A 27,175-nucleotide genomic window follows, 5' to 3' on the forward strand; every position below is an offset into this window, starting at 1 on the left:
CTGGGCCCGCCCCCGCGTGTGTGTGCGCGCGCGCGGGCGAGGGCGGAGGCAGCTCGCCGCACCCCGCTGGCCGCTGGGCGTGTGCCCGGCCGCCGGTGCTGCGGGAGCGCGCGGGGACGGGGCTCGCGGCGCGGGGAATTTCCTTGTGCGGCGGCGGAGGGACACGCCGCGCCGCGCCGCACGGCGGGGCCGCGAGGAGGGAGCCGACGCCGCCGGCGGTTGCCGAGCGATGTGAGGGGGGAGCCCCCCCCCCGCCCTCCCCTCCCTTCGGAGCCGCCCGCTCCCCCCACCCCGCCGCCGCCTCTGCCCTCCCCTCGTCCCACACATCCCCGCCCCGCCATGCCGGACCAGATCTCCGTGTCGGAATTCGTGTCCGAGACCAATGAGGATTACAAGTCACCCACCGCCTCCAACTTCACCACCCGGATGGCCCAGTGCAGGAACACGGTGGCGGCCATCGAGGAGGTGAGCCCGGGAGCGGGGCGCGGCGGGGCGCGGAGCGGAGCGGGCTGCAGCCCCCGCCGGCCTGGCTGCCGCCGCCGAGAACAAGGCGCTACCGGCGCTGGCTCCCGCCGCTGCCTCTCGCCGCCCGGCCCCGAGCAGCGCCCTCGGCCGCCGCTGAGAGGAAGTGGGGCTCGCCCGGGCGGAGAAGGGAGAGAGAAGGGGGGTGGGGGGAAGGGCCGCGGCGCGGCGGCCCCCAGCCCGCGGCGCTCGGGCTCGCCGCGCTGTCCGCCCGCCGCGGACCCCCCCGCAGCCCCCGACCCTCTCGGGGCCGGGGGAGCCCGCGCCCGCCTTCCCCCCCGCGCCTGGCGCCCGAGGAGCCCGCGGGAGGGGTCGGCGCCGCCCGCCCTCCCGCCTGGCGCGGGCTCGGGGCGAACTCCGCCGCCGCCCGCCGCCGCCGCCCCGTCCTTCACGGCGGCACCTGAGGCGCCCTGCAGCCGCGGCCCGCGCCGCGGGCTGGGCCCCTGCCGCGGGCGGCCGCAGCGCCCTTCCCCGCCTCTTCCCGGCGCGCCGGTGTCCGCCTGCGCCCCGCACGAGCGGATCTCACCTCCCCCCTCCTCCCCGCGCCTTGGAATTGAGACCCGCTCCTCCTTCCGCCCCCTCCCCATGCGTTTTAAAGTAACGCTCTCCGAGGAACCCCCTTTTGTGGGCAGTAAGGCTCTGCCTGCCCTTGCCCGGTGGGCGGCAACGCGCATCCCCTAGAGCAGAGTCCGTGCATCCTCCCCTCGGCACGCCGGAGCCTGCGCCCCCTCTTCTTGGCCTCCTCTCAGGCAACCTGCAACCTTGCAAGTACCTTGCTTTTGTCTCGGGAAGAGAGCTGTTTATTTTTCTTTCTTTTCTTTAAAGCTATTTGCAATGTGTCGTTGAAACACATTGTAATAGCCATCGCTGCCGAGGAGGGTGACTGCCAGCGCTGGGGAGAGGGAGAGTCTTTTCCCTGCTGTTTCAGATCAGACGGAAATCTGGGACAGGTCTGAACACAGTTAGAGTGCATTCCTCATCCCAGTCATACACGCACGATAAAATGAAAAGCGTCTGTGTATCCTGATTCCTCTAGCAGCTTCTCTGAAGTAACTTGTGGGAGAGGGAATCTTGCCTGTGGTGTAGATTAATTTACTCCATCTACCTGTTACATCAGTTCTTACAATGTGTCTTTGGTTGGTTTGTTTTGCAGTAAGGGTATATTTTAGAAAGAGCCTCTTCAGCAAAAAGAAGTTTGTCAGCAGTTAGTGTCCCTTCTTACAAAAGAAACGGCACTAGGGATGGATTATTAATGATTCTGAAGTGAACAAAACCAAGGTTAGGTGTTTAAACACCCTTTTCAAGATTTTCCTGTTTTGCCAGTTCACCAAACCACTACAACAAGGGGTTGAATTCAAAATAATCTGCACAGAAGGAGTTACTGCTTTGTTCCTGAGGTAATTTTCTTCTATGCAAGATTGCACTTAAATGCCTGGATTTAATTATACCTTATTTATCTAATAGTCTTAAGATCAACTGTTCTGTATCAAAGGTAACCTTTTCTTAAAGAATATTTATAACACTGAATCGTCCTAGTTGTAAGATTAAGCCATCTAAAATTGATTGACACAAAATTAAAGTGGTTACAAGTGTTTGGATCAAAAGCAGTTTTGCTAGATTTAGATTTTTTTTTAACAAGTTTCACAAAATTTAGTCTTTCTCTAAGATTCAGTTTCTAAACCTGTATCATTGCAAGAATTTCAGGCCACTTCCGAGGAAAAACATGCAAAAAATTTTTAATTGTTTTTCATTTTCATGTCTACTTAAAAATCTAAAATGATTCACTATATATGTAGTATTGTAAAATAAACAGTWATTGCATTACAAATATATATTTATTTTAAGGCTTTTTTTTTTTAGGATTCAAGTCAGTGAATTGTGTTCTTAAACCTTTTTTTAATGTTAGGAGAGCATGCATTTAAAAGTTTGAATACAGTGGATTTCTCTCTTATTTAATCTGTCTCCCTGATATTTGTTTTTATGTCAGATCATTGATACACTGCTGTCTGATTTTAAAGCAGCTGGATCAGGATGTTAAATCTAGGTTTATATCTCTGCATGTTTCAGATTTTAGACACTGTCTACTAGCTTAGATACAAAATTTATGATAACGATGATAATGAATGTACCTAATGTCTTACAGGTCTAAGTAAAATTTTCAAGGCAGCAGATGGGAGATTGCACTGGCTGTAGTTGTTCTTAATATTATTGAACTTCCTAGCACTTTAGGCAAAATATCAGCAGTGAGTGCCTGTTTGTGTTGCTGTTCTAAAGTGTTTATTAAAATAACAAAATGATTTTCCTTTCTTTTGGTGTTACCAAGAATAAGAATGATTTTTCATAGTTTCAAAACTGTGAAATCTGCTTATACTACTTCAGTTTGGAAATACTCAGGTCCTTTAGCATGACCTGCCTGATTTTTCAGATTAAATGTGATTGTTTGATTAAAAAGCTGTAAATTGTGTAATAGAGAAGTCAGTGGTCAGCCTTTTTTTTTTTTAAAGGCTTGACAGGAATTAATTTATCAGCTTGTTGTGAATTAAGACTTAGTGAAGTATATCTAAAAGTGTAAAGGTAAGAGAGATTTTTTTTTTTTTTGCAATTCCAGTATCATGATGCTATGAAAAATCAGTTTTCAGTGTGCACTATTCAGTTGCAGTGCACAATATGGTTCTAAAAACTGGGAAGTTCGGTTTTATAAGATTTAGGAATATGTTCTTCAAAAATAGTTAAGTTTGAAACCTTCCTAAGCAACTGTCTTTGCGTATGGACTGATTTTAACAAGTGAATGTAAAAGAACTTGTCTATTAACTGAATACARTCAAGTTTTCATTATCCAGGATATTGTTTATTTATAGTAAATAAACAAAAAATCTAGTTAATATTACTTCTTTGTGGATGTCTCTTAACTGCTTTTCACAAGAAAACTGGTTCTGCAATGGACTGTGCAGTTGCCTGCAGTGCACAGTGGTCACATGAAGTTAGCCTGAGTCACCCAAGCCTTGTGCTCTCTTGGAAGCAGAGGCCTGGAGGAGGCAGTGCAAAGACAGAGGATTTGGGGGTTAACRTGCTGTATTAGCTTGAGCTCAGCTCTGCAAACATGGGTATCTCTTTCCAGATCCTAATGGAAAGTGTGTTACACTTATTGTTAATGCTGCTGGCTACCAGTTTTGTAATTCTGTCTTAGTAAATTAGCAGGTATCTCATAGMTTCTTAGAAGTTTAGTTAATGAGGCCTTGCTTTCAGTGATGGAGTGGAAAAGGCTTGTTAAGTAAATAAATCAATAAGATGTTGGATAATTATGCATGTATAATTTACTAGTAGTCTCTCTGAAGGCAATGGAATTGCCTTACATCTGTATTTCCTGAATTTACTGGCCTTTGTCAGTTGAAGAATATGGTTGATTTTAGCATCAGTTGAAAACACTGAATTTTACTGTTTTATGAGATTGTGTAGACCATTTACAGACCATTTATCATGGCCTTTGGGATTACCAAAACTTCATGGATTGCAGTTTGTGAACTGGTGTCTATTCAAATGCTTAGAGAAAGAGAATCTGAACCTTTACTCWCAGTAGTGGAAAAGGGATTAGGAAAGGTATGCTCTTGGAAGAGAAAATRATTTCAGAAGAGAAGTAACAATGTAATTTCAGTACTCTCATCAGATTAGGGTGTTGCATAGTAAAATGCTGGGACTCTTTAGCTTTTACTGAAATCAAATTGTAAGTGAGCATTATATCTCAAGCCCTTACAGGTTACTGTTTAATCTTTGCATGTTTGATAGTGACTAAGATTAGGCAGGTTTTAATTGATACAGTCCAGAACATAGTCATATGATTGGGGGAGGAGTTGCTGGAAATCAGTAGTCTACTTTTACAAATGCAGTCTTTTTTAGCATGGTATTTCTATTAAAGATCCTTTATTACTGCATAATCTAAAAATGTGCAATGACTGTTCTTAAGCTATATACATGTAAAAATTTGGTTTTATTAATACTATTAGAACATACTCTTCTCTCTCATTTATGTGCTGTAAGTTAAATAAAATAGCCCCTCAACTGTAATGAAGCCTGCAAAACGCTCTTAATAATTATGATCATTAAAGATTTTTGGAAATTACTCTTTTATAGAGTGATTTAATGATCAGAATCCAAGTGTGCTACATTTTTCTGAAGCATGAGTTAAGTTTTACAGTAAAAACCTGGTGTCGAAGACTGTAAAAAATCTTAAATATTATCTCTATTCTACTTGTTTGTCATAGTGCAGTGCTTCTGGATGAGGAAGGGAGGGGGATGGGAGTAGTTGTGCATATTGCTGTATAAACGCAGTAGCAGAGAATCCATGCTATGAAGAATTTTTTAATCTAAGTCAATACTCAAGATCCAAAGCTTACCCCTACCTACTAAAATGGCACTATATGCATGGATTTCCATACAGGGAGAAGCAATTAAAAAAGCTGAGAGAAGTTTAATAGATTACTGAAAAAGAAGTCCAATGAATAGCACTTGTTACTATGATGAGTATGTCAGAGGAGGCAGGCAGGATGAATGTGTAGTGGAAAGATGTGTAAAATAAGCAAAAAAAGCAGTGTAGTGGAAGCAGATATTGTGTTAGTTCTCTGGATTTAAATGTATTTTAGTTATTTGGGGTTTATTTAAAATCCACTTCCAGGAATTTCTGTAAAAAATGAAATTAATGTTAAACCTGTAACTTGTAATTTCAGGTCACTAGTTGCATATCCTCTATAGGTCCTATTCCATGATTACTGCATCTCAATGTTTCTGTCATCTTACAGTTAAAAGCATTTCTTCTGGAATTTCCCCTCCTAGGAGTGCAACATAACATTTCAGTATCAAGTTCTTTCCTTGTCACTTACAAGATAGGTTTTTATATCAGAATTGATAGCAAGATCTTGCCATCTAAGGCATCTAGTGTTCTCAGCAGGCTTGGAAAGGCATATGGGGTTGATGCTTGTTGCATTCCGTTCCTTTCTGTACATTGGAATTCTTTAATTCTCTCTGGTTCATTTTGGTTCTGCAAAGCTAATGAGGATAAGAGGTAATACAAACTTGGTAAGATCAGAAAATGTGGAATTGAATATGTACATATACTCTGTGTTTTCAAATCTTTTACTTTCCCTATTATGCTTTTTTTTGGTTGGTTGGTTTTTCAAGACTGGATTCTGTCTTACATTTCTTTCATGATTGTGACTTACTCTGGAAAGCTAAATGAAGAAAGTGTTTTCCTAGAGAAATAGAAGGAAATGACATGTATTATAGTGCATTTTAGAAAATTTACTACTATTATTTGTATATTTCCTTTTAATAAAATGTATCTTTGTGCCTAGTATAAGATATCCTTTCTAGAACATATTTGCGGTTCCCTCATTACTAAATACAGTTTCATAAATACAATGGGTTAAAAAAWTTTTTTTTTCATGTTCCACTTCTGCTTCGTTTCTGAAGTCATGATTCTCTGTCATCAGCATCCAAAGAGATATCTGGAAAAGTCATCATGACACAAGTGGGATTATGATTTCAAAGTACAACATTTGAATTTTTTCTTTTTGAGAGCAGTGTAGCAGATGGAAGCTGCAGAAATGCAGGAGCTAAATTGTAGTTCTTCAAATAAAGCTATATGCCCATTTTAAAACATAGATTTTAAATCTTGAACATTTAAGATACAGACAATTTACAGTCAGTTAAAACAATTTCAGTTCATATAAGTAGACTGTTGTGAAACCTGCCTTGGTTCATCGAATGATGCATTCTTTTCCTAATACCAAATGCTTCCATTCCCAATAGGAGGATCAATGGAAAACATATATATATACAAAGTGTTTTGCTAATTCTGGCTTTTATCCTTTGATTTTTTTCTCTCCTTAGTACTGTGACATTTCTCAGAACAAGCAGGTCTGCATTTAATGTACTTCTTGCTGATGAGAGTAGATGTGGAAAGTGGCTAGCGCTTTCTGCTTTAACCCAAATTTGCTCCATCTTTCTCATTCTGTTGTTCACTGTGTACCATAATATGCAGCAATGCCAGGTAAAAGTGAGGCCCTTATTGTGTCTACAGTCACAGGACAAAAGCATAAGCCCCTTTCCAAAGTCCTTTTAGTCCAGATAAGAAACAAAATGTAACGGATGAATACAGATGGAGGAATACAAGGAAGCCTAGTGCACATGATTGGTGTATTAACCACTGTGAAGTGGTTTTCTGTTTATTCATATGCATTATAATAGTGATTCTTAAGCATTATAGATCAACTGTCACCTTTCATTTATAATTTRCACCTTGTGAGTACATTTATACGGCTGTTCCCCAACTTGGCTCCTGCACTCCAGCCTCTGAGCTTCACTGTAAGAACCTACACTATCTGCCTGCTGCCATTCCTCAGAAACATGCAACTCTTGCATCTGAAGCTCCAGAACAGTCGGACCTAGCCCCGTTTGGGTTAGCTCTTCCATCTGTTGTCTTGGGTCTCAGCAGGGCTTTCCTGTACTTTGTCAGTCTTTAGCAGTCTGTTTACTGCTCCAACTTTCTTAGTGCTGCGTTGCTGCAGAGGCTGTCAGTGCTTTGCCCTGCTTCTGTGGTGCTCCCCAGGCTTGCCCCTGCGGCAGCCCCCTTGCCCCAGCTTCCCAGGCAGTGCCCGGGAGAGGTGGGACAGCCCTGTCCATGGTACTAGAGCTTCGGCATGGCTGGGGCTTAGCAGGACTTCACGTGAGCTGGGGTACCTCTCTGGGGTGGACTAGAGACAGAAGCCCTCACTTGTCTTCTGTCCTCACTGGCTCCAAATAAGTGCTGTATTCTGCATGGAATTGCTAGAGGAGAAAGTTCTTTCTGCTGTTGGAAGGAAGAAAAGAAGAGTGAAAAAACTGAAGTGCAGAGGTAGTATCTGGATGAAATGTTTCTACAGCCTCTCTTACTATGAGGATGTCTTCCACTCCCACTCTCCTTCTCATTCCATGTTCGTGATCATTATAGCAAAGGAAAGTTTGTAGTTATTGTAGAAAAATCCTTCTAAATGTTGGCAAGCAAACATGAAGGTTTGAAACTAGAAAAACAAGTCAGTGGGAGTTGGTGACTGGAGTAAGATTCTGATCAGAAGGAGTGGGAATCGTGAGCAAACAAAAGATGATAGGTATTGGCTTGTTTATAAGCATTAGTATCAAAGACCATTGTCCTATATTTGATGCAAAAGAGAAAGTGATATTACAAGTACGCAGAGTGATACACTGCATAGAAGACAAATGGGGGAAGTTTTTTCAGTAGTGTTATGAATGGATGTGAGTGAGCAATACTGTTTATCAAGGCCAGGGTGTTGCAATAATCAAAGTTAGATGATGAGATCATGGATAAAAATTTCAGCTTTGTGGACAGATAGAAAGGGTATATTTTAGAGAGAGGATGCAGAAAGAGTCTGCTTTTTCAGTAGCAGACAAAATTCAATTTAAGAGAAGTTGTTGGTTATAGTCTGGTAAAGTGAGTCGGCTGYTAACGCTACAGGCATGGAGGAAGAGAGTGTGTGTGTGTGTATGTGTGTGTGGAAAATAAGAGCTAGGTTTCGGGCACTTTATGGTCAGCCACTTGTGATGACAGGCCAAGATTTTCATTTTTACAGAAGGAAACACGTAGAAGCAGGAGACAGTAATGAGAGAGTCAGTCATTGGTTTAAAGGCAGTAATCAAATGGATGAGACTAGACATGAGTGAACTGTATGTTGAATGGTTTGAGCTTGATTCACTGTGTATTAAATAGGAGCAAAAGAAAGCAATTTTAAATAAGGTTGTACTTAGGGGAAAAAGTCATTAAACTGAGAAGTGATTAAGTCAGTAGAACGGAAGAGTTAACGGATGTGAGTGTGAACGTGCAAAACCAATGACTGTTTAGCAATCAATATTCCAAGGAAGGGGAAAATGATGGGGAAAAACTGCAGRCTTGAGTGAATGAGAAACACCCAAAAAAGGATATCACAAATTAACAGAATCTATCAGAAATGGGAAGAAAAAGCCCAGGTTGTCCAAAGAAAGTTTTACCTTGAAGAGGGTATGTAAAGATGAAGGGCAAATTTGTGAAAGTAAAGTTGAGTTAGATGTGGCAACAGGTATTAAGGAAAACAAAAATATTCTTTAGTGACACCAGAGTTGTGAGGAGAAAAAGAGAAGATAATAGGTGGTTAGAATGTAGTAGTATTAAAGGTGATGCAAGTATTGCCAAATCTAAATGAGTGCTCTGTTGCAGTTTTTGAGCTCAAAGTGGGAGAGAAGACACGAAGGGTACTGGGCATAGAAATAGAAGTAAGCAAAGCTATAAAGAAAACTGAAGCAGTCCCAACAWATTGAGTGCTCTAAGCTAACTTATTTCCCAGCATTCTGAAAGAACTAGGATGTTAACTAGCAAATACGCCTAATAAGTCTTCTGAAGGCTAGGACAGTATCTGACTCAAGTGGAAAGGGATAAGAAAGTTTGGATGAAGAGAAGAGTAATTAGAACTAATAGAAATGATCGTAACATGCAAAAATGCCAAGCTAAATTGTAGGCTGCTAAATTGAGAATGAGAGATACTCTTACCTAAGGATTGCAAATATCCCTGAATGAGTGGCAGGCAAGCAAAGTAACCAACTCCTCTTCCTGCTTACAAAAATGTTTGAAAAATGTTGCAAACATATATTTGCAGCAACTGTTATTGCTACGTAAGAAGACTATTGCCAGAAACTGTTGTCTTCAGACAAAGGTGGCATAATTTGGACAGGAAATAGGGCAGGATCAGCTGTTTCAGCAGATTCCTTGCTGAAAAGACAGATGATCATCTTTTGTTATTTTTCTGTCATTTGATTTTTGTGGTGGAAGATACAAAGAGCCAAACTTGTTGCAGTGCTGTGTGTGTTTTGAGTCTGCTGCTGTAAACAAGTTCTAGAAATTTAAAGCATTAATTGTCAAGGGACAGATGTTGAATATTGCCCTTACTAATGTGAAGACAACTCAACGTATTTTCTGATGGAATGAAGAAATTACAAATCATTCAGTATTAATTTAGAATTGATTCATGGTAGCATTATGGAAAATGCTACATTTTAAATAATCTATGATTGTAATGGCTATATTTTTAGCACTTAAGTAGTGGCAACAAAAATCATTAAAAGACTGACATAACAAACATAGATCCTTGAGATTTAGACTTAGCATRATTTGCATAGCTGCTCCGTATTTTGTTATGTTTTGTTATGTTTATTTTTAACACATGCTAAAGAATGAGCAGTGGTATAAAACATATTCTCAGAAAAAAAAAATTTTTCCTTCTCACTGAAGAAAGCAATCAGCACAGACAATTTTCCAAACCTGAGTCATTCCAACAAAGTTGTAAGTAACAGAAAACAGTCTTAAAATAGCCTGGCATTTCCCATAGGTATAGGTTTTGTTACTTCATGTAGTTTGAAAAAAAAATTACATATTCCATGCTAGTTTAATGTACGTCAGGTTAGGCATCAATAGAATTTTTTTTACTTTGATTGTTTAGTGTTGTCGGAGAGACAGAGGTGAAAAGTAACCAGTGAGTTTTTAGATTCAGATTAGAAAGATGTGAAAATCTAAGGTAGAACCATTTAGCTTTATTGTATTTGTATACTATGTGTTGAAGATGGGAATGTAAGCTTGTCTAGTTCAAGAGATAGGATGTGTGTGGCTGTTTTTTCTAAATGTTATCTAAAAAAATTTGGTTCCTAGAAACAACAGCTGAAGCTGATACTGATAATGCTCCATTTTTTTTCTACTGAAAAAATCTTACCAAAGAAATACAGAGTACAGAGCAAACGGATATGAGCTCCTTCTCTGATAACAGATACGCCCAAGTACTTCCATGTTTGCTTTGATTTTTGAACTTGTAGTGGAGTCGGGTGTGAGGGAACTTCATTCACATAGGGAGAAATTGTGAAGGAAGTGGTTTTGTGCCTTTCAGTAGTCTCCAGAAGAGAGGAACAATGTTGGGGTTGATAGACCATCACAGACCTCGTGAAAATAATTGCTTAGGATATAAATTGTTTAGGGGCTTTTGTTGTAATGTCTAATCTTAAGGTTGTTTTCCTGTCTTTAATGCTTTGGTTCTTGAGACTTCTTTCTTTGGTGTTTCTGGCCTTCTAGATACAATATGGTGGCTCTTTGTTTACTCTTTGATGCTGGTGATTTCTTAGGAAAAACAGAATTGTTGAGAATCGTACTGGTAAAGCTGTAGTGGATGATTATACCTGGATTTTATGTAAAGTTAAAATACCTGGTTCAGTGAATTTTAGTTGAGACTTTTTTTTTTTTTTTTTTTTTTTAATCTCATAGCTTGATCTACATTTTTCAGCTAGGCTAAAAAAAAAAGTCTGGTGTTCATAACTATTGATTTCATTACAAGCTAATGGTTGGGTTGTTTCATTTTTTTTCCTATCCTTTTTTTCCCCAGTCTCATGTTTGTAAGCAGTGAGCTCAAACTGTTCTACATGCAAAATGATCACTGTATACTGTTGCTCTTGGTGGGGACAGAGACATAAGCTGGAATTGTTTTTGCTGTTAGAGGTGAGATTTTCCTGTTATTAAGATGACCACGAACTTCTTTTATTTATCCTAAACCCAGACTTCATTTATGATTGCATGATAATWTGGGGATTAAATGGGGAGTAAATTTGTCTAGGAAACAAGGGGAAACTGCAAGAGAAAGAAGACTTGAAAAGTAATAGACAACTGAGATGTGTGAAAGGTAATATGAGGATCAGTCAAAAGCGAAGAGCAATAAAATGGAGTCCAGGTTAAAGACACACTGGGAGCAGACAGGGAGTCATCCAGAGGCAGAAGTACTGTGATGGTATATGAGAAAGTGAGAGTCAGGTTTTTACAAGTAGGGAGAACCATTAAGAAGGGCATAAGGATATGTATCAGAAGTCAAAGGAAGTTCAGGGGAGTAAGAGTTGAGAGGGACTGCAAGGGAAGGGAAAATGAGGCAGTGTTTATGCAGGAAATAGGATGAAAATGGCACGGAGAGGGGACTGATGGGTGAAGAGGATCAGTACAGTAAGGAGGCAGATGGGGCACAGAGAAGGGCTAGTGGTAGAGGAAAATAGGTAGAGTAATATTGTGGCTACATCCCGACCTATAGTTTAAGTAGGAGGAAGAAGAGTTCTRTATGTTACATCTAGAAAGTGGGACATAGGAGTGTTATGCAGACTTTAGGAACTGTTGCACATATATGAAAATTAATTTTATTTGGAGAGAAACTAGATTTACTTTATGGGTGAGAATTTGTTGATGGAGGAACTGAGATACAGCACTGCAACTGAATAGCTTTGTTCTTATAAGCAATGCTGCTTTGCAGGAAAAAAAGCTTGGGCAGTGTCATTTAGTACTTTTAATCTAGAGCAGAAGGCTTTGTTTTCAAGTGAGTAGGTGTTGGACAGAATTTGAAAAATTTGCTTCTTTGTATATATTAACTGTTTCCCCAAAATATTTACTATGGAAGCAACATATTTATGCAGTGAACTGTATTTCTTTGAAATGTATTCTTTAATAGGCAGCTGTAAAAATGAACATGAAAGAATTTATACTATAAATTCTAGCATTTGATTTTTTTAAACTAAAAAAAGCCTCAAGAGTTGAGGGAGAAGGCTGAAACTCTGCTCCGTATTTTCTGGGAACAATATGATGTATAGAACCACCTGCTGTTTGTAGGCCACTCTGCTATCCATGATTAAAAATCAGATTATCAGTGTAGTGCTAGTCTGAAATCTGTAATTCTGTCTAGGCATTATGTTAAGTATACATGTAGATACATCGAAACAGCTGAAGTGATCAAAGCTGAACAAATTACTTTTACATTTCTGAAAGCTTTTTTTCTACATTTAGAAGTCATATAGTAAAAAAGAACTGAAACAATATGCATGTTCATATGGGTTATTTTCTCACGTTTCTTCTTTTATGTACTTTGATAGTGRAAGATTTCTTTCCTAGGATATGCAATTTTAAGGAAGTTTAACTATATTTTAAAGAAGGCAACTTAGAAACAAATTCATTTACTAATCACCTTAAGCCCCTTCAATCAAACAGGATTACTTCTTGACTAAAGGAATAAGTGGAAATTTCCTTAGCACATGCAAACACAGAGCCCCTGCTCTGTTGTCACATGCAAAACATGGAATACAGTCTTGCAAAACACATGCTTTTTAATCATTTGTTTGTTTTACATTACTGTAGGTGTATGTTACACAGCAACAACAAAATAACAGCAGAGTCCTCCCACACCCGGAGTTCTCCATAGATTAGACACTAGCTGTACTGAGGGGAGTAACATTAAAGAAGCAATGAAGTAGTAAATATTTTGTAAGCTGCTTTTTATTTGKTTTCATTCATTCTTTTGCTTAATGGCTGTAGTTGTGGTTGCTTTTCTTATCCATATTCCCAGTCATTTTTTTTTCTGTGTGCTAGGGACAGAGTGATCACTGCCTCCCCTTTTCTCCAAGCCATGTGGAAGTAGTGATGGTGCAAGGACGCAAGCTGCTCAGTCACCTACAGGTGCAGCAATAGGCATTCAGCTCTTGAGGTTTGGACACAGGCCCAGTTCCCTGGGCCGCAAAAACACAGATAGGCTTGGATCTGGTTAGTCAGTTCTGCTTCTCTAAATTCCTCAGTTTTAAATGCAAAGGTTGCAGTGATTTTCACTGTTCAGTTGTCATGTTGTGTATGAATTTATCCTCCYAATGCTCCTGTGGTATAGGAAAGTAGTATTTACTCCATTTTATATACWTCTTCTGTATACTTGAGCCCCCTAAATGCTTTGGCAGAGGTCACCCTGTGGGGAAGCTCTTATTTTTACATCAAATATGATGTAATGACAAATGGGTATTTTATATCTACTATTACRTACAGTAATAATTACATGATTTAAAATTCACTTACATCCTGCTTTTCTAGAAAGTTGACCTTAGAGATGTGAATGCCTAATCTGTTAATTTTGGCTGTAGCTAAATCTGTTGAAATTGCAGCAGAGTTTAAGATCGTTGTTTTCAAGATTATAAAGGTGTTTTGAGATGCCTTCATTTGGGCACCTAAAACAAATGATAGAAGGTGACAACTTGCAGGCAACAAATTCCTAAATGAGGAGTAATATAATATTATATTTATGGATTTATACAAGAACTCAAGCTTTTTGCTGATAGTTATAGCATGACCAAGCATCAGAAAGATGAAATTAATGCAATTTCTTTCTTTCTTCTAACCAAAACAAGAAGATACTAATGTTATCAAATCTTTGCCATAAGTACACTAACCTTGTATTTGCATTAGCTGCTGTTAATTTTGCTAAAAAAAAAAAAAATACTGAGAGACCATGCAGAGAATTTCAAAGGTGGTATACTACATGGTAGAGAGCACAGAGTAAAAACCACAGCGTATAGTCTGGCAACTTCTATACAGAAATAGTTTTACAGTATTTCAAGAGAAAATGAATGTTGTCATTAGGCACTGTGCTTGCACATGAGAACTGGCAAATGAAACTGAAAGGTTAACAGTGCTGAATGAAATAAATTGTTGACAAAGGAAACAACTCATCAGTGAAGAAAACTAAGCTGTAGTAATCTGTTCCCACTATTGTAGGGAGACATGTCTTTCATAAATCTTACTCTAATAGTATTTATTTCAGAAGAGAAGTGATATCTGATATATTGATTCACCTGTGCTTATTCTAATTTTAGCAGCTGATTCAGTGTTCCTGTGGGAATACGTGTGTGCTCGAGCTGACCTGTCTGCTAGGATGTCATCATTCCCTTTGCTTCTTCCAGGAGCCCTGGAGTGGGTTTAGTTACCAGTGATTCCTTGTTACGGGTGTGTGGTATATCCTAAAAGTTCCATGACTGCTGTAAATTGGACAAAGTTTTTGTGCCTTTTGTTCCCTTTCAAAAGGGCTATTCCATATGTGTGCACTGAATATGCTTCTTAAAACACATTTTTATTACTTATTTCTGTTGAGAGGTTTTCTGAGTCTTGTTAGTATAGAGGTTTGACTGTGCTAGATTGCTATAGACTTTTTTCTTTTCWTGGTTTATTTTTGTTCCCTAAGATTACTTGATATACCTCAAAGAAATGTTGTATGGGAAGGGATAGGACAATTTATGGCACCTGGTTGATCTATGTATACCCAGCACAAACATTTTCATTRTTAAGGTAGAGAAAGTGCATCATATATAGAAAAAACTTAGTAAATTACTTGATTTTTCATTGTTTCATAGAGATTGTAACCAGAGTATCTGTCTGTTTCAAGCAAAGGCATTAAAAAGCCACTAAAACCAAATTAGATCAATGATACAGGGATTTTCGAGTATCTAGAAAATATTTCATTTGTTGATTATTCCCATAAATAACCAAGAATTCTCTCTTCAAAAAACTTGTCCCATCCTGAATAAAAGGGCATTATGGTCTGCAATGATTACTTCTTATTGGCTCTGATGGTGTATAAAAGGATTTAATACTAGGAAAAGAGTACCGAAATTGAGAAGTCTGCAAAAGGGAATGCCCAGCAGCCTTACTTGTCCTAAATGCTATTGTGTGGTATAGGTATGGGATCAGCCTCTCCGGCAGCTGGGCTCCAAACTGTGAAGGGCTTCTAGAGAAAAGTCTCTGCAAATTGAGGGCCAGAGACTTTCTACATGGATAAAGGGATGATAAAGTTTACTTGGCTACTCAAGCCGATTCTCACTGGAACTTTATCTTCAGAAGTAAGAAGGTGTGTTCTTAATAAATGTTACTTTATATTACATCGTGATTGTGTTAAGATGTTGAAACACACAATGTCAAATACATGGATACCGATACCAGGAATTAGCACAATTGGAAATGAAAATGATCCACTGTAAAGAGTAAGTGCATTAAGTCTGTTACTTTGCTCATGAGAGCTGTATTTAAAATCCACCCATTTTGTCTTTGAAAGTAGATAGCTGCAATTTTGGTGGTAAAGTTATGAAAAGAGAAGGAAAATTGGGATTATATTTCTCTGTATAAAAATAGATGAATGTAGGAGGTGGATATATGTTTTGCAGAAATAGTTGATGTAAGCGATCTTCATTCTCTTGGTAAAAAGATTTTCTTTTTTTTTTTTTTTTTAAAAAAAAAAAACAAACTTTATATTCCCTCCTGCTTAAGTGTATGTTACATTTCCAACTTTATGTAGGGAGGGAAGCTTATGGAAACTGAATGATTAATATACAGATACAGTACCTTTTTTTTTTTTTTTTTTTGATTCGGTGTGCACAGTATCATGTAGTGACTTGTATTAATGACTAACATTTTGTAGACTCTGAAATCTGATTTGAGATTTTTCTTTACTGGTACTAGTGTTTTTCTTACAAATACTAATTTCCCAAATCAGTGATACTGGCTCTTTCCGCTATGCATACCCTTAGCTATGTGCACAATAGTTTAGAGTGTAAATGTTTGCTACATTTTTCTGCCAGATAGACCACTGCTTGTTCAAACAGATTGAGTTGGCATTGTGCCCACAAGAACCACAAACTGGAGGAATAATGCTTTTGTGGAAAGGGACTTTGCAGAGACAGTTCTGCCATAAACTCCATCCTTTTTATTCCATGTCTGTCTCTATTCTTTCATAGTCTCATAAGTAGACAGGTCTCAAGCCTAAGAGCTTATTTATATAAATTAGCTGTCATAGCTATTGTAGAATATAATATTCTGGAACATTTCTTAGAGTATACACTCTAACTGAAGTAATTAGTCAAAAATAAAGTATCCTTTTTTTTATTCTACAAGAGTGTGTTCACAATTTAAAATGCCTTACCTCAGCCTATGTTTTGTTTTACCATTTGTATCAGTCTCTTTTTGAATGTGCCAGGTGATCAGTGGACRGAAATTGGAGAGGTTTTAAAGGAATAGAAAAGAAGTTACTACATGAAGAGAGGAAATGAAGACATAAAATAAGAAAGAAAAAAAAGATTTGGGAATGGATGGCAAAAATTAGGAATATTTTTTTAACCTTCTACAAGAGAAAAGTAAATTGAAGCCAATAGTGTGCACGGTTCATTTCTGACAGAAAAATAACAAACTAAGACTTCTGTCTGTGTTCCACTGTGTGATCCACGTCTGTGGATCTCTTTGGTCTTTTGAGGCACAGAGGAGCTATTACACCAAGTATGAGATRAGCTGTGAAGAGACACCAAAAAGACCAAAAGATTGTGGTTGCTGATAAGGTATGAGTGTTGACTGCTTGCTTTTGTAACTTTAAAAGAAAGACCAGTCTAGTTAGGCACAAGACCCAGTTCTTGCTCTGCCTCTTCTCAGTAATTATTTGATCACTTCTGTTTTCCTTGCTAAGTGACCAAGTTTCTTCCTGCATGCTTTTGTCTTTGGAAAGACTGTTGGTATTTGTGTTCAACCTTTGCAGCAGCTACTGGCACTATTACTTGGTAACTATTATACCCTGAAATGCTGGAATGTGTAAAATATGAAAGAATTTAGGGTATTTTAATCCAAATTACTAAAATTGAGGTTAAGAGTAGGTTTCATTTTAAAGGTATAATGGTTAAAATCATTGTTTGTATTGGATCTAGAATTACTATGTTAAATTTGGTTTGTGTCTGTGTTGATAGATATGCAGTATGGAAAAAAAATACATGGGATCCTATCTTGAGGATTATTTCAAATGACTTATTTGCCAAACTGCAGTTATTYGTTTTGCAGTAGATACAAGTGATTGTCTTCATTCCAGTGAGCCCTTTATTTGGAAGAAAAACCCAGCTACCCTGACACTCTTCACAAAGTTAGATCCAGTTCTGTAAATGCTTTCAGCAAAAACTCCATCCAAGTAAACAGAAATGTGCAAACAGTTAATTCTAGCTTTTTAAAATGAAACTTTTGTAGATGAGAAGAGGGGAATTTATAAGAGACTTTCAAATGTTTAAAATAAGTAAGTAAATAAATAGAGTGATGATGATGATGGCCTTTTCTTTCCCACTCTTCCTCCCTGCTTCCCGCAGTACCCTGCAGTGCTGTTGTGAACGCACTCTTACTGAGTTGGGAGAAGTCAACTTTCGTTTTATCTTTCCGGTGTCTGGAGTCAGCAAAGTTGGATCTCCTGTCTCCCTGGGGAATAGTCCACTGGGCTGTGTGGTATTTGCTGCCTGAAGGTCTTTCCTTCTGAGTCTGATTGCTTGAAGCTGGGAGATTATCTGAGGGATGGGTCACTCAGTGTATGTTTTTTTTTTCTTTTGTTGCTGCCCTAAACATCTGCTGTTGGCCATTACTCAGACAGACTATCATGCTGAAAGGATTGTTGGTCTGACCCAGTATGGCTGTTTTTCTGCTTCTCTTTGTCTAAATAATTATTTTCTGGGCTGCAGAGGAGTGAGGCGYTGGTATAAGGGCAATTGCATAATATGTAGAGAAATCCAGGCTTCTGCTGTAAGTTGGGCATAAAAGATGTTTATGTGTTCATTTCCATGTGAATCTTTAACTAGTGCAGCACAGAGTTGATGCAACAATTGATGCTACTACTGCCCTGTTTTTCTCTATACCCCTTGGCTGTAAAAGGTGCCAAAATCATCTGCAGGATGTTTAATTACTCAGTTTCTGCCTTTTTGTTTTGTTCTCCCCAAAAGTAAATACAATAAAAATAGAACACTTTATTCCCTTTACTCCACTGGAAAGAGCAAATAGTACCTTTGTTTTCAGGCCTGTCTGAGATTTATTAAATAGGTCTATTAAATAGATTTATTAATTTGCACCACCCAATTTCCAACCCTTTCTCTCCTGTTAATTGCATAGAGCTGTTGAGACAATAAAGACTTTTGGGTTSATATTAGTTGTGAGACACTGGTTTTGCGAAGCAGCAATCAAGTGTCCGAGTATTTTATTTCCCACTGGACTTGAATCCTTCTAGCAATGTGAAATGGACTTGAACAGCGTTTTAAGTATCCTGGCAGACTGTGGCTTATGGTCTCGGTAGGATGTATAACAGCATTTCAGMAAGTTTCAGTAACCTAGGTCTGATTTCTTCCTGTTAAGATACTTTTGGTGCTAGTTAGTCAGWACATTTTATTGTTCAGACTAGGAAGCTTTGAAGCAGTTAAAAGTGAAATTGGCCTTTGGCAAGTTAAAATGGACCTTGTTCCTACAGGAGGAAAAAAGCTTTGCTGCTGATCTGAGATAGTTCAGTGAGTCCTTCTCTCCCTACTGTAGTGTTCATTTACGAAAGAAGCTGTRTTTTCTGTTTATTTCGTTATGTTTTTCCCCCCTCTCTAATATTGCAGAAATGTCTGTTGCTAAATTCTAGTGAGGCATGCAGAAGTTCTTTAAACTTTGTATAGTGATTTGAATTGCTTCTTCTACAGTCAATATATATGGGCCTCCGAAGTGCATTTACTTCATTACTGTTATTTCGCCATTCTCAGAGCCTGTAGCACTCTGTACACCTAACACTTGTATTAATGAATACAAGCTGTCAAAAATACRTTAGCAATGTGTCCAAAGAATAGTTGGAATGGTGCCATAATTTTAATAATAACTAGTTAGAAAAAACAATGTGAATTCTAGTTTTAAAAAAATCGATGTGAGCAATTTTAGTTTTTCTAGTTTATATGATCATGTATAGTAGCTGAAGAGAGGGAGAAATTAACTGAGTATACAGCAAGAAAAAAATGAAAAATTACAAATAAACATCAGATTTTTCAATTATAGCAAATAAACTTGAATGTCTCTTGTAATCTTTTCCACTGCATATTCCTTGTAGGTTGTAATGTAAAGCAGTTTTCAAACTAAATCATATTGCTGTGCCTTTCTAATGGAAATTAGATAATAATTTTGAAGAAGAATACTGATATGAGCACTAAGTTTGATAATTAATTTCCTAGTGTTCATGTATTATAATCCAATATTGCCATTTATTTAGAAGTTTTGAAATTAATGTCAAGAAAACAAAAACAACATCAATTTGATCATAGCATATTTGTCGTAGACTTTAGAAATTTGTTTCTCAAACACTATGAGAGAACATCTCTAGATGTGCAACAGCAGCACCGCATAGATTTTGGTATAAAAATAAATTTACCTGAAAAATAGTCCCCGGGATTGACATTAGGAATTCTGTTTCTCACATAAAAGGAAACTTAATAGAAGGCATAAGAAACACTGTGTTCAGAGCAATATTGAACTGACAAGGGGATGGTCAGATGGTCAAGAAGGTCATGTTAACCTGGAGTTTGTGATTTGGTTCTTGGTGTATATCATCAATTCTACAATAATGTAACTTCTAATATCGTATATGTACAGATTTCTCCCCCCACTCCAAAGATATTTATGGAAACTTTTTAACAAGAGGGAAGTCTGAACACTTACCAGTATGAATGGAGTGGGAGCATGAAAATAATTTATATGACYTCTTGGATTATATTGTGCTGAAATAAACAGTTGCCAAAATAAACAGTCTTGCAACAGAGAAAGGGTTTTTTGAGTCAAAACTGGAAACATTAAATGAGAGGACAAAATGATCCCACCATATTAATTATGTGGTCACTTCTCTTTTGGTTCAGAGAGGTTTACTGGTCATTTTAGATGAGTAAAAAGAAATGCTAGAATGTGCAACATCAGAAGCCATTTTAAATTTCACTGCTTTTGATGTTATACTGAGAGTGCACAGAGTAGCTGAATCAGGAAGGGTAGCATTTTGGCACATGGATGTGTGCATAAATGTAGTGTGTGTATATTTGTGGAATCAAATACAAGATTAAAATTGGAGGTGTGCTAAAGCTGCATTTAAACTGATTTCTAAGTGCTAGGAATTGGACAAAGCAAAGAAAGAGAAAATATTAAGACTATTACTAAAGATGAAGAGTAACATTTTTTTAATTTTTATGCTGGGACGACTCTTGAATCACTGATTGTGAAAGGAGTCCAATGTCTTTCATTTAGACAAAAAGCAAGAAATGCAAAACCCTCCCCCTGATTTTTGGTCTACAAACAAGGCTGAAATACATCATTAGAGATGTGTAGTTTTTCAACATTTTATAGGTCACTCTTCTGTGCAGCATTATCCAAATGTTTTCYAAAGTAACACAGGGTTAGAAGAAACTTCCTATGGGAGCAAGTCTGACTTCTTACCACCATAGGCACCAACATACTATTTTTCAAAAATATATTTCGGTTCCTCTTAAAAATGGCTGAATCTTTTTTTGCCCTTTGTTTGGAAGGCTTGGAAGGCTTTCCAGAATCACACTTGTTTTTCCCAATTTCTAGCTACAGTTCATTCATATACAGCGTTTACTCATCTTTTCTTATGCTAACATTAGTTTCAGGTTAAATGTTTCTTGGGGTGTTACACCTTTTTCTTTTTATCTCTTTGTCACTACTATTAAGGAGTTCAAGGATGACCCTTTCAGCTCAGGAGGGACCAGGCTCCAACCTGTCTGTCAAGACAGAGATTTGTTTAACTAGGCAAGCATGGAATGCAGGCAACCAGCATCATATTGTCCAAACATATCCTGAGCGTCGTTAGTTTTCTAGGTAAGGTGTGGACCACACATCTTTGGGTTACTGGGGATCATGAGATTCTTTTCAGGAAGTTGGTTTGTTCTGCCTACATTTCAAGTAATTTTTCTCCTTATTTATGCATAATCTTTACTGTGTAATGGACGTGCTGATTCCCTTTAGCTATCTGGATGCTCTAGCTGATTTTAAATTTGCCACAGCCTATTCCTAATAATCTAATTTCAAAACTGTAGCAGTGCAAGAAAAACTTTTTATTTCATTCCTTATTTCACATCTTGATAGATGAAAGCATCACCTATATTGCCTCCCCATTTTCCGAGTGTAATCTTTTTTGTAAGTATTTATCAGCATCAAGTATCCAGTGGTTCAGACAGAACCATGTAAGCTGGTAAGACCAAGGCTTTGAACTCACACCTTTTTTGTACTAGTTCTATTTTTTTATAGAGTGAGAGCATTTCGAAGAGTATGTAACTTTTGGTAATTTCTTTTGTTTCCTTGTGAATGAAATCTCTTATGCGGTCATATTTTTGTTTTTCATAATTATATCGCCTTAACACTTTGTGGTCGTTCTGCAGTTGTCTGGTAAATCGAAATCCCTATCCTTATTTTTTTTCTGACTGATCTCTCAGTTCACGTATGTATTCTGCCCTTGGATAGATGACCTTATAGTCTTTACTGATTCTTCCCCTTATTAATCCTAACAACTAATAGCAATAAATCTCCGATAATTTCAGAGAATGAAGCATAATTTATTTTTGTGACAATCTGTTCATTTTGTTAATTTCAATATTCTTTAAGTTTCACAAGCAAGTATAAATGCATGGAATACTGTAAGTCATGAATTACTTCAAATCTTCACTCTTTTCTTTTTCTTTTTTTTTTTMTTTTGAGTGGGAGAGGGAAGAGATAACATGTCAAGTCCATGTTGGCTCTACTCAAAAGCAGGACAGGTTGCTGATGGGAGAATTACTCTGTGTTTTCCATGGATTTGAACAGGATCATCTACCTGAATAGAAGCTGAGCCAAGACCTCAGCTACAAAGCCAGTGTCCTCTCAAAGTGATATTTAACCTGTTTCAGTCATGTTGGTTCCCTGGGTTTTTCAGATCAGCAGCATTCTGCAAACTCTGTGCTCAGGTATCACCTCAGAAAGATGGTGCCAGTTTCCAGACAAACTGAACTTACAAAGCCTGATTTTGTTGTGCGTGATGGAAATGTGAAAAAAGATTGAGTCTAATGTAGTGAAAAACAGATTTTTTTGTTTTGTTTGTTTGTTTGTTTTTAAGGAAAAACAGCTAGTGGAGCTAACAGGATAATAAAAGCGTTTGCTTCACTCTTGCAGTCATTTGTCCCATTCTTGATCAGAAATGTTCTTCAGCAGGAGCACTTGTGTTTACTTCTCCCCCTGTTCATTCCTGTTTTTCCGTTGTCCTTTCAGTTATGTTGTGTTGTATTAAAGGGCTTCTTGGTAGCCAGAGTTGGAAAGCTGACCGAGCTGAAAAATAACCTTTTTTTTTCTTTGCATCATTTTAAACACAGGTTGCTTCTCTCCTGTGGTTTACCACACAGCCCYACAAACACTTGTACTGGCACAGTTTGAAGGCAGGAAGGGGAAGAAGGGAGGACCCAAGTAAGCGTACCCTGGCAGCCCAAAACATATTTCTCAAATTTTGGCCTTAGGATTTGGTTGCTCTGTTGTCCTCAGTACCGTCTGTGGGATCTTTTTTTCTCCCTGTCAGCCTTGTTTTCAGTTGTTATGTGAACCAGCTGGCTGAGATAGTTAGAGATGGGGTTTGCAGTTGCCAGTGTGGCAGTGATGCTAGCTGTTGTTCTTGCTGGACCCAGGCTGTGCTGTGTCTTATGCTTTTTTACTCCCTAATCCCAGTCAAAGTGGGAGTAGATTGAGAGGTTTTGACAAACCAAAATGATGTCTTTGGGGAGAGGGAAAACTGTTCCCTTGCTTGACAGTCTGTGCTTTCTAACTGAGGCAGTTACAGGCAAACTTTTTGAAGGTATCAATCTAGAACCCTTACCTCAGGGGTATGAGGGGTTCGTAATTCGTCTCATACATTCATCCTTCAACAATTTTCTGTTTTTGAAGAAATACTGCCCTTTTTTTGACGAAGTACTGTTTCTTTTTTCTAGAACTGAGTTGCAGAGATTAAATAATTTATCAACAGCACACACAAATCTGAGACTCGTCTGGGAGCTGAACCTATAACTTTGTCTCTGGCCATCATCTTTCTCATTTGAGTTGTTACTTGTAATGCTTGTAATTGGAGGCATTCCTTTCTCTTGGTTTCCAGGAGGGTAATAGGCCTGTGCTGCAGGCTTTGATGAAATTATTGTTCCTTTGTAGTCAGCTCATCAGAAGAGTGCTTTTCTGAGGTTATTTTTAGAGATCACCTTTATACGCAGTGAAGTAGTTTGCGTCGCCCACTTCCATCCAGGCGGGTCATTATTCTTAACCTTCGAGACTGCGCTGTCTACAAGTTTGCTTTAATGAGTGCAGTTCACATCGCTGAACTGGATGAATAAAGCTCTGTGTGACTTCTATAGGCTTTCTTAGGGATTTTTCCCTTGCTCTGTACTTCAGAACCCCAGGTAAGAAGGACTCAGCACTTCTCCTGCTAATACAGTTCCAATGTGAACTCTTAAGTCACTAGAGGTAAAACTTGTCCTGGGTATAGTGGTACCTTGACACTGTAATGTTAATGAAGGCAGCATCTAACTCTGGTTTCCATGGAATGCTGCAAAGATTTTTCCCAGCTATTTGTGGTCTGAATTAATTCACTTTAAGAATACTGTCTTAAATATGATTGATAATCTTTTTATATTCAGTATGTTAAAATAATCAGAAACAGGCCTAAGAACTAACTTTTATGTATTGCTTGACTGATACAAGTGATTAAAAATAAAATAACAGTAGGTCAAATTCATTGCTGGTGTAATTTACTGAAATCTTTTGAAAGCTAGAATGAATTTGGTGCTTTTTGTTTTATTTTGTAGCATGTATCATACTAAGTAGCTCTTGATGTAATATAATCCGTAGTTTTCAGGATTACTCTTCAGGCCTAAAGACACCATAATTTATGGAAGTCGTATTTAAATTTTCTTGCAGTTTTCCTCCCGTTTTTTTAAAAACTTCATTTGGATAACCATAATTCTGCTTCTCTGTTACTGAACAATTTTACATTTTTGGTCTACTCATATTTTACTCAAATTTAGTAATGATTACTTGCTTCYACTTTTCTGTTTGAAAGGAATTGGTTGTCAGTACTTGAATATTCTGGACAGAACTTAAACTTGAATTTTATGTTGTGTTGGTGAAAGCTTTGCATAGCAATAAAAAGTGTGAAAGAACAAGTATTTTTGAGAGATGAACAATCTATTTTATTAAGCACAGCAGTCAGAAAATTCATATGGCCAGGAGTGTAATTAATTAAATTATCCACGAAAACCAAAATTAAATTCCTTCTTCAATATTCTGCCTAGGGAAGTGACATTGCTTGTTTCTTCAGCAATGTCAAAACATGCTGTGGGTTTGAAACCCTTTTAAGCTTCTTTAATAATTTAATGAAGGAAAAAGATTGTGTAAATGCTTTCATTTTGGAATATAATGCTATTAATAAAACTAGATGGTGCTGAGTAAAAGGGATGCTGATCATGAGCAAAAGAGAGAAGATAAAACTTTGTGGACTAGTGGTTGGGATAAGTTATATGGATGGGGGTGGGAATCACGGTATTAATTACAGGTATAAAATTAATTAAGATAAGTGTTATAATTACAGAAGTTTCCAGGGCACAGACTCACCAGAAGTTGAACCACTATTCACATTAATCTTTCTCTTTTGTTTTAGGCCCTGGATGTTGACCGAACTGTTCTCTATAAAATGAAGAAATCTGTCAAAGCTATAAACATATCTGGTCTGGGTAAGTAGACCATAGTTCATGGTAGTCTATGTTGGTGAAACTGGAGGATTTGAACAGGGCATCATTTTAGTGAATCAGAAATGGATAACTCTGAGAAAAGAAAAATTAGTATTTTAAATAGCAGTCTTGAACCAGTGGCATTACAGTGAGCTCAATAAGGATGAAATCTTGTGAGGCAGCTAAAYGTAGCTAACTAGCTTACTGCTACTAAATGGGGAAATCATGCTCTGCTCAGGTCTGGGTTATGTGCTCCTTCTGCCACCCCTGGTGGTTGTCAGATCCTTAGATGAGATTTTGATCTCACATAAAGCTCTGCATCAATCAATTTACATGGAATTAGATGAGTACCTGCAATGAGAAGGCATATGATTTAGAGCTGGGGACAATGGAGGTATGAAATTGCCCTTTTTGGTAGCAATTAGAAGTTACATTGGCACTGCTGTCTTGTGAAACCTCAGCCTTACTGGTGACTTCCAGTTAGTATGTTGAGAACTTCATGACAAGAGGAAGTTGATGAAGTACATTTTTTTTTTTTTTTTATTGTCATGACACATGCAGTCAGATCTCCGACAAGGAGGATAAAAATACTATTACTTTGTGCATTTTTGTATGTGCTCCAATCTCATGGAGTTTTCTATGTTTCTCTTCTTTGACAAAATAAATGAAGCTTTTGTTTTTGTGGATCAGCAGCAATAAGAAACAGCATTTCAGCGGCTTTTGTTCTCACTTTGCAGTTCATAGCAATTAGTGCTAACAAAACCTATATTATATGCAAAGTGGACAGGGCTGACAAAATCTTGGAAAGCTACCAATATCTGACAGAACTTCTAGGCATGTTGGTGTTCAGATAAAAAATTATAAAGAGAAGTCCTGTTGTGATCTAATTCTTACCAGCTTTATTGAAAGGAAGTTCTTGCTTGCCTAAACTAATGAAGCTGTTATGTTTGGATTGTGCAGGGCTCAGTTTAAGATTCAGTTGGAGCTGTGCCACCTTTTAGATATTTGTTTGGCACTCTTTATTCTGACTTTTTCTAATTTTGGGGTGCTCGACTATGCCTCTTAATCAATGTTCTTATTAGGGCATTGTAGAAATTCACTATATTTTCTCATTAAAATCACTACCTTCTGTAATTTTTAAATTTCGTGATGCCCAGTCTTGACAGTAAAGGTTTGAAGACATCTTTTCCACCAGCAGAAATATCACCTGGCCACTTGCCAGAACTTCAAGTTTTTTTCCCCAGAACAAAATTGTGGTCCTGCACTCACAAGAATACAGTTACTGTTATCTTTAGTAGAGGTTGTGTGTGTGCTAACRGTACCTGTTGTGGGTTTTTGTGTGTGTGAATTTAGAAACCATTATGGAGAATTGGATAATGACTCCAGTGTGTACATAATTTGGTTTCTTACTCAACCCTCCAAAAAACCCATCAACCGCCCAAACAAACCTTGCTCAGATCTTATTTAGATAGATTCCAAAGCTTCTGTTTGTAGGAAAACTTCCAAAATCCATCAGAAAGGATGAAAAGAACATTTTTGGGGGGAGTTCCATCCAGGTTTGTTAGAAAGTATGAAAAAAACCCAAAACATTTCCTCTCCTTTGGAAGGACTTCTGGAGCACCAGTTCAATCAGCAATATTGGTATAATAACAACCATCAATGTTCTGCATAGGGCATATCTCAGAGCTGCTGTTGAACTGCTGGTTTTTTTTTTGTTTTGTTTTGTTCTTGTTGTTTTTTAAAATCTGGTACATAGATCCAGAAGCACAGTCCTAGTTTTGGGGGATACTGTGCAAAATATAAAGCTCTTGTTTCCTGGAGGAAAAATATAGTTCAACTGCTCATTGTCCCTCTGGCTACAGTTAACATTAGCAGCCCATTCACCTTCTTTTTTCACAGTAGCAACCTCCTTCTGTTCTTACATGAATTATGCCCTAACCTCCATCTTGACCTATGATTAAATAAACTAAGCTGGATGCAGTAAGCAGTATGGAAGTAATTCACCTTAATGAGTAGCTGGAGTGGAGTTAGATCCTGCCAAAACCTGTTTTGTATTGTCTGTGCCAGTTCCTTGAAAGCTTGTTCAGTTTTATATATGTCACACAGTAGTACTAGATGTACATCCTTATTTCATCCTATAGCTCAAACAGTAGAAGATTTGATAAGCGCTCAGCTGCTGTTGTTGATGTTGAAGAGAAATACTTACGCT

The 27,175-nt window shown here is 38.3% G+C and overlaps 1 protein-coding gene across 3 annotated transcripts in view; it reads left to right on the forward strand.

Moving 5' to 3' along the window:
- Positions 1-72: 72 nt before the first annotated feature.
- Positions 73-27,175, forward strand: part of ASAP2 (ArfGAP with SH3 domain, ankyrin repeat and PH domain 2) — an 88,610-nt gene continuing 61,507 nt past the window's right edge. For all 3 annotated transcript variants that reach the window (XM_085322929.1, XM_085322930.1, XM_085322931.1), the window contains exons 1-2: positions 73-465; positions 24,897-24,969. In XM_085322929.1, coding sequence (XP_085179055.1) covers positions 340-465; positions 24,897-24,969 — 199 coding nt within the window. In that variant the 5' untranslated portion in view covers positions 73-339. The remainder of the gene's footprint in view (positions 466-24,896; positions 24,970-27,175) is intronic.

This window comes from Rhea americana, unplaced genomic scaffold, assembly GCF_003343005.1.
Source record: "Rhea americana isolate MKP2758 unplaced genomic scaffold, rheAme1 scaffold_80, whole genome shotgun sequence".
In the NCBI taxonomy this organism is placed as follows: domain Eukaryota; kingdom Metazoa; phylum Chordata; class Aves; order Rheiformes; family Rheidae; genus Rhea; species Rhea americana.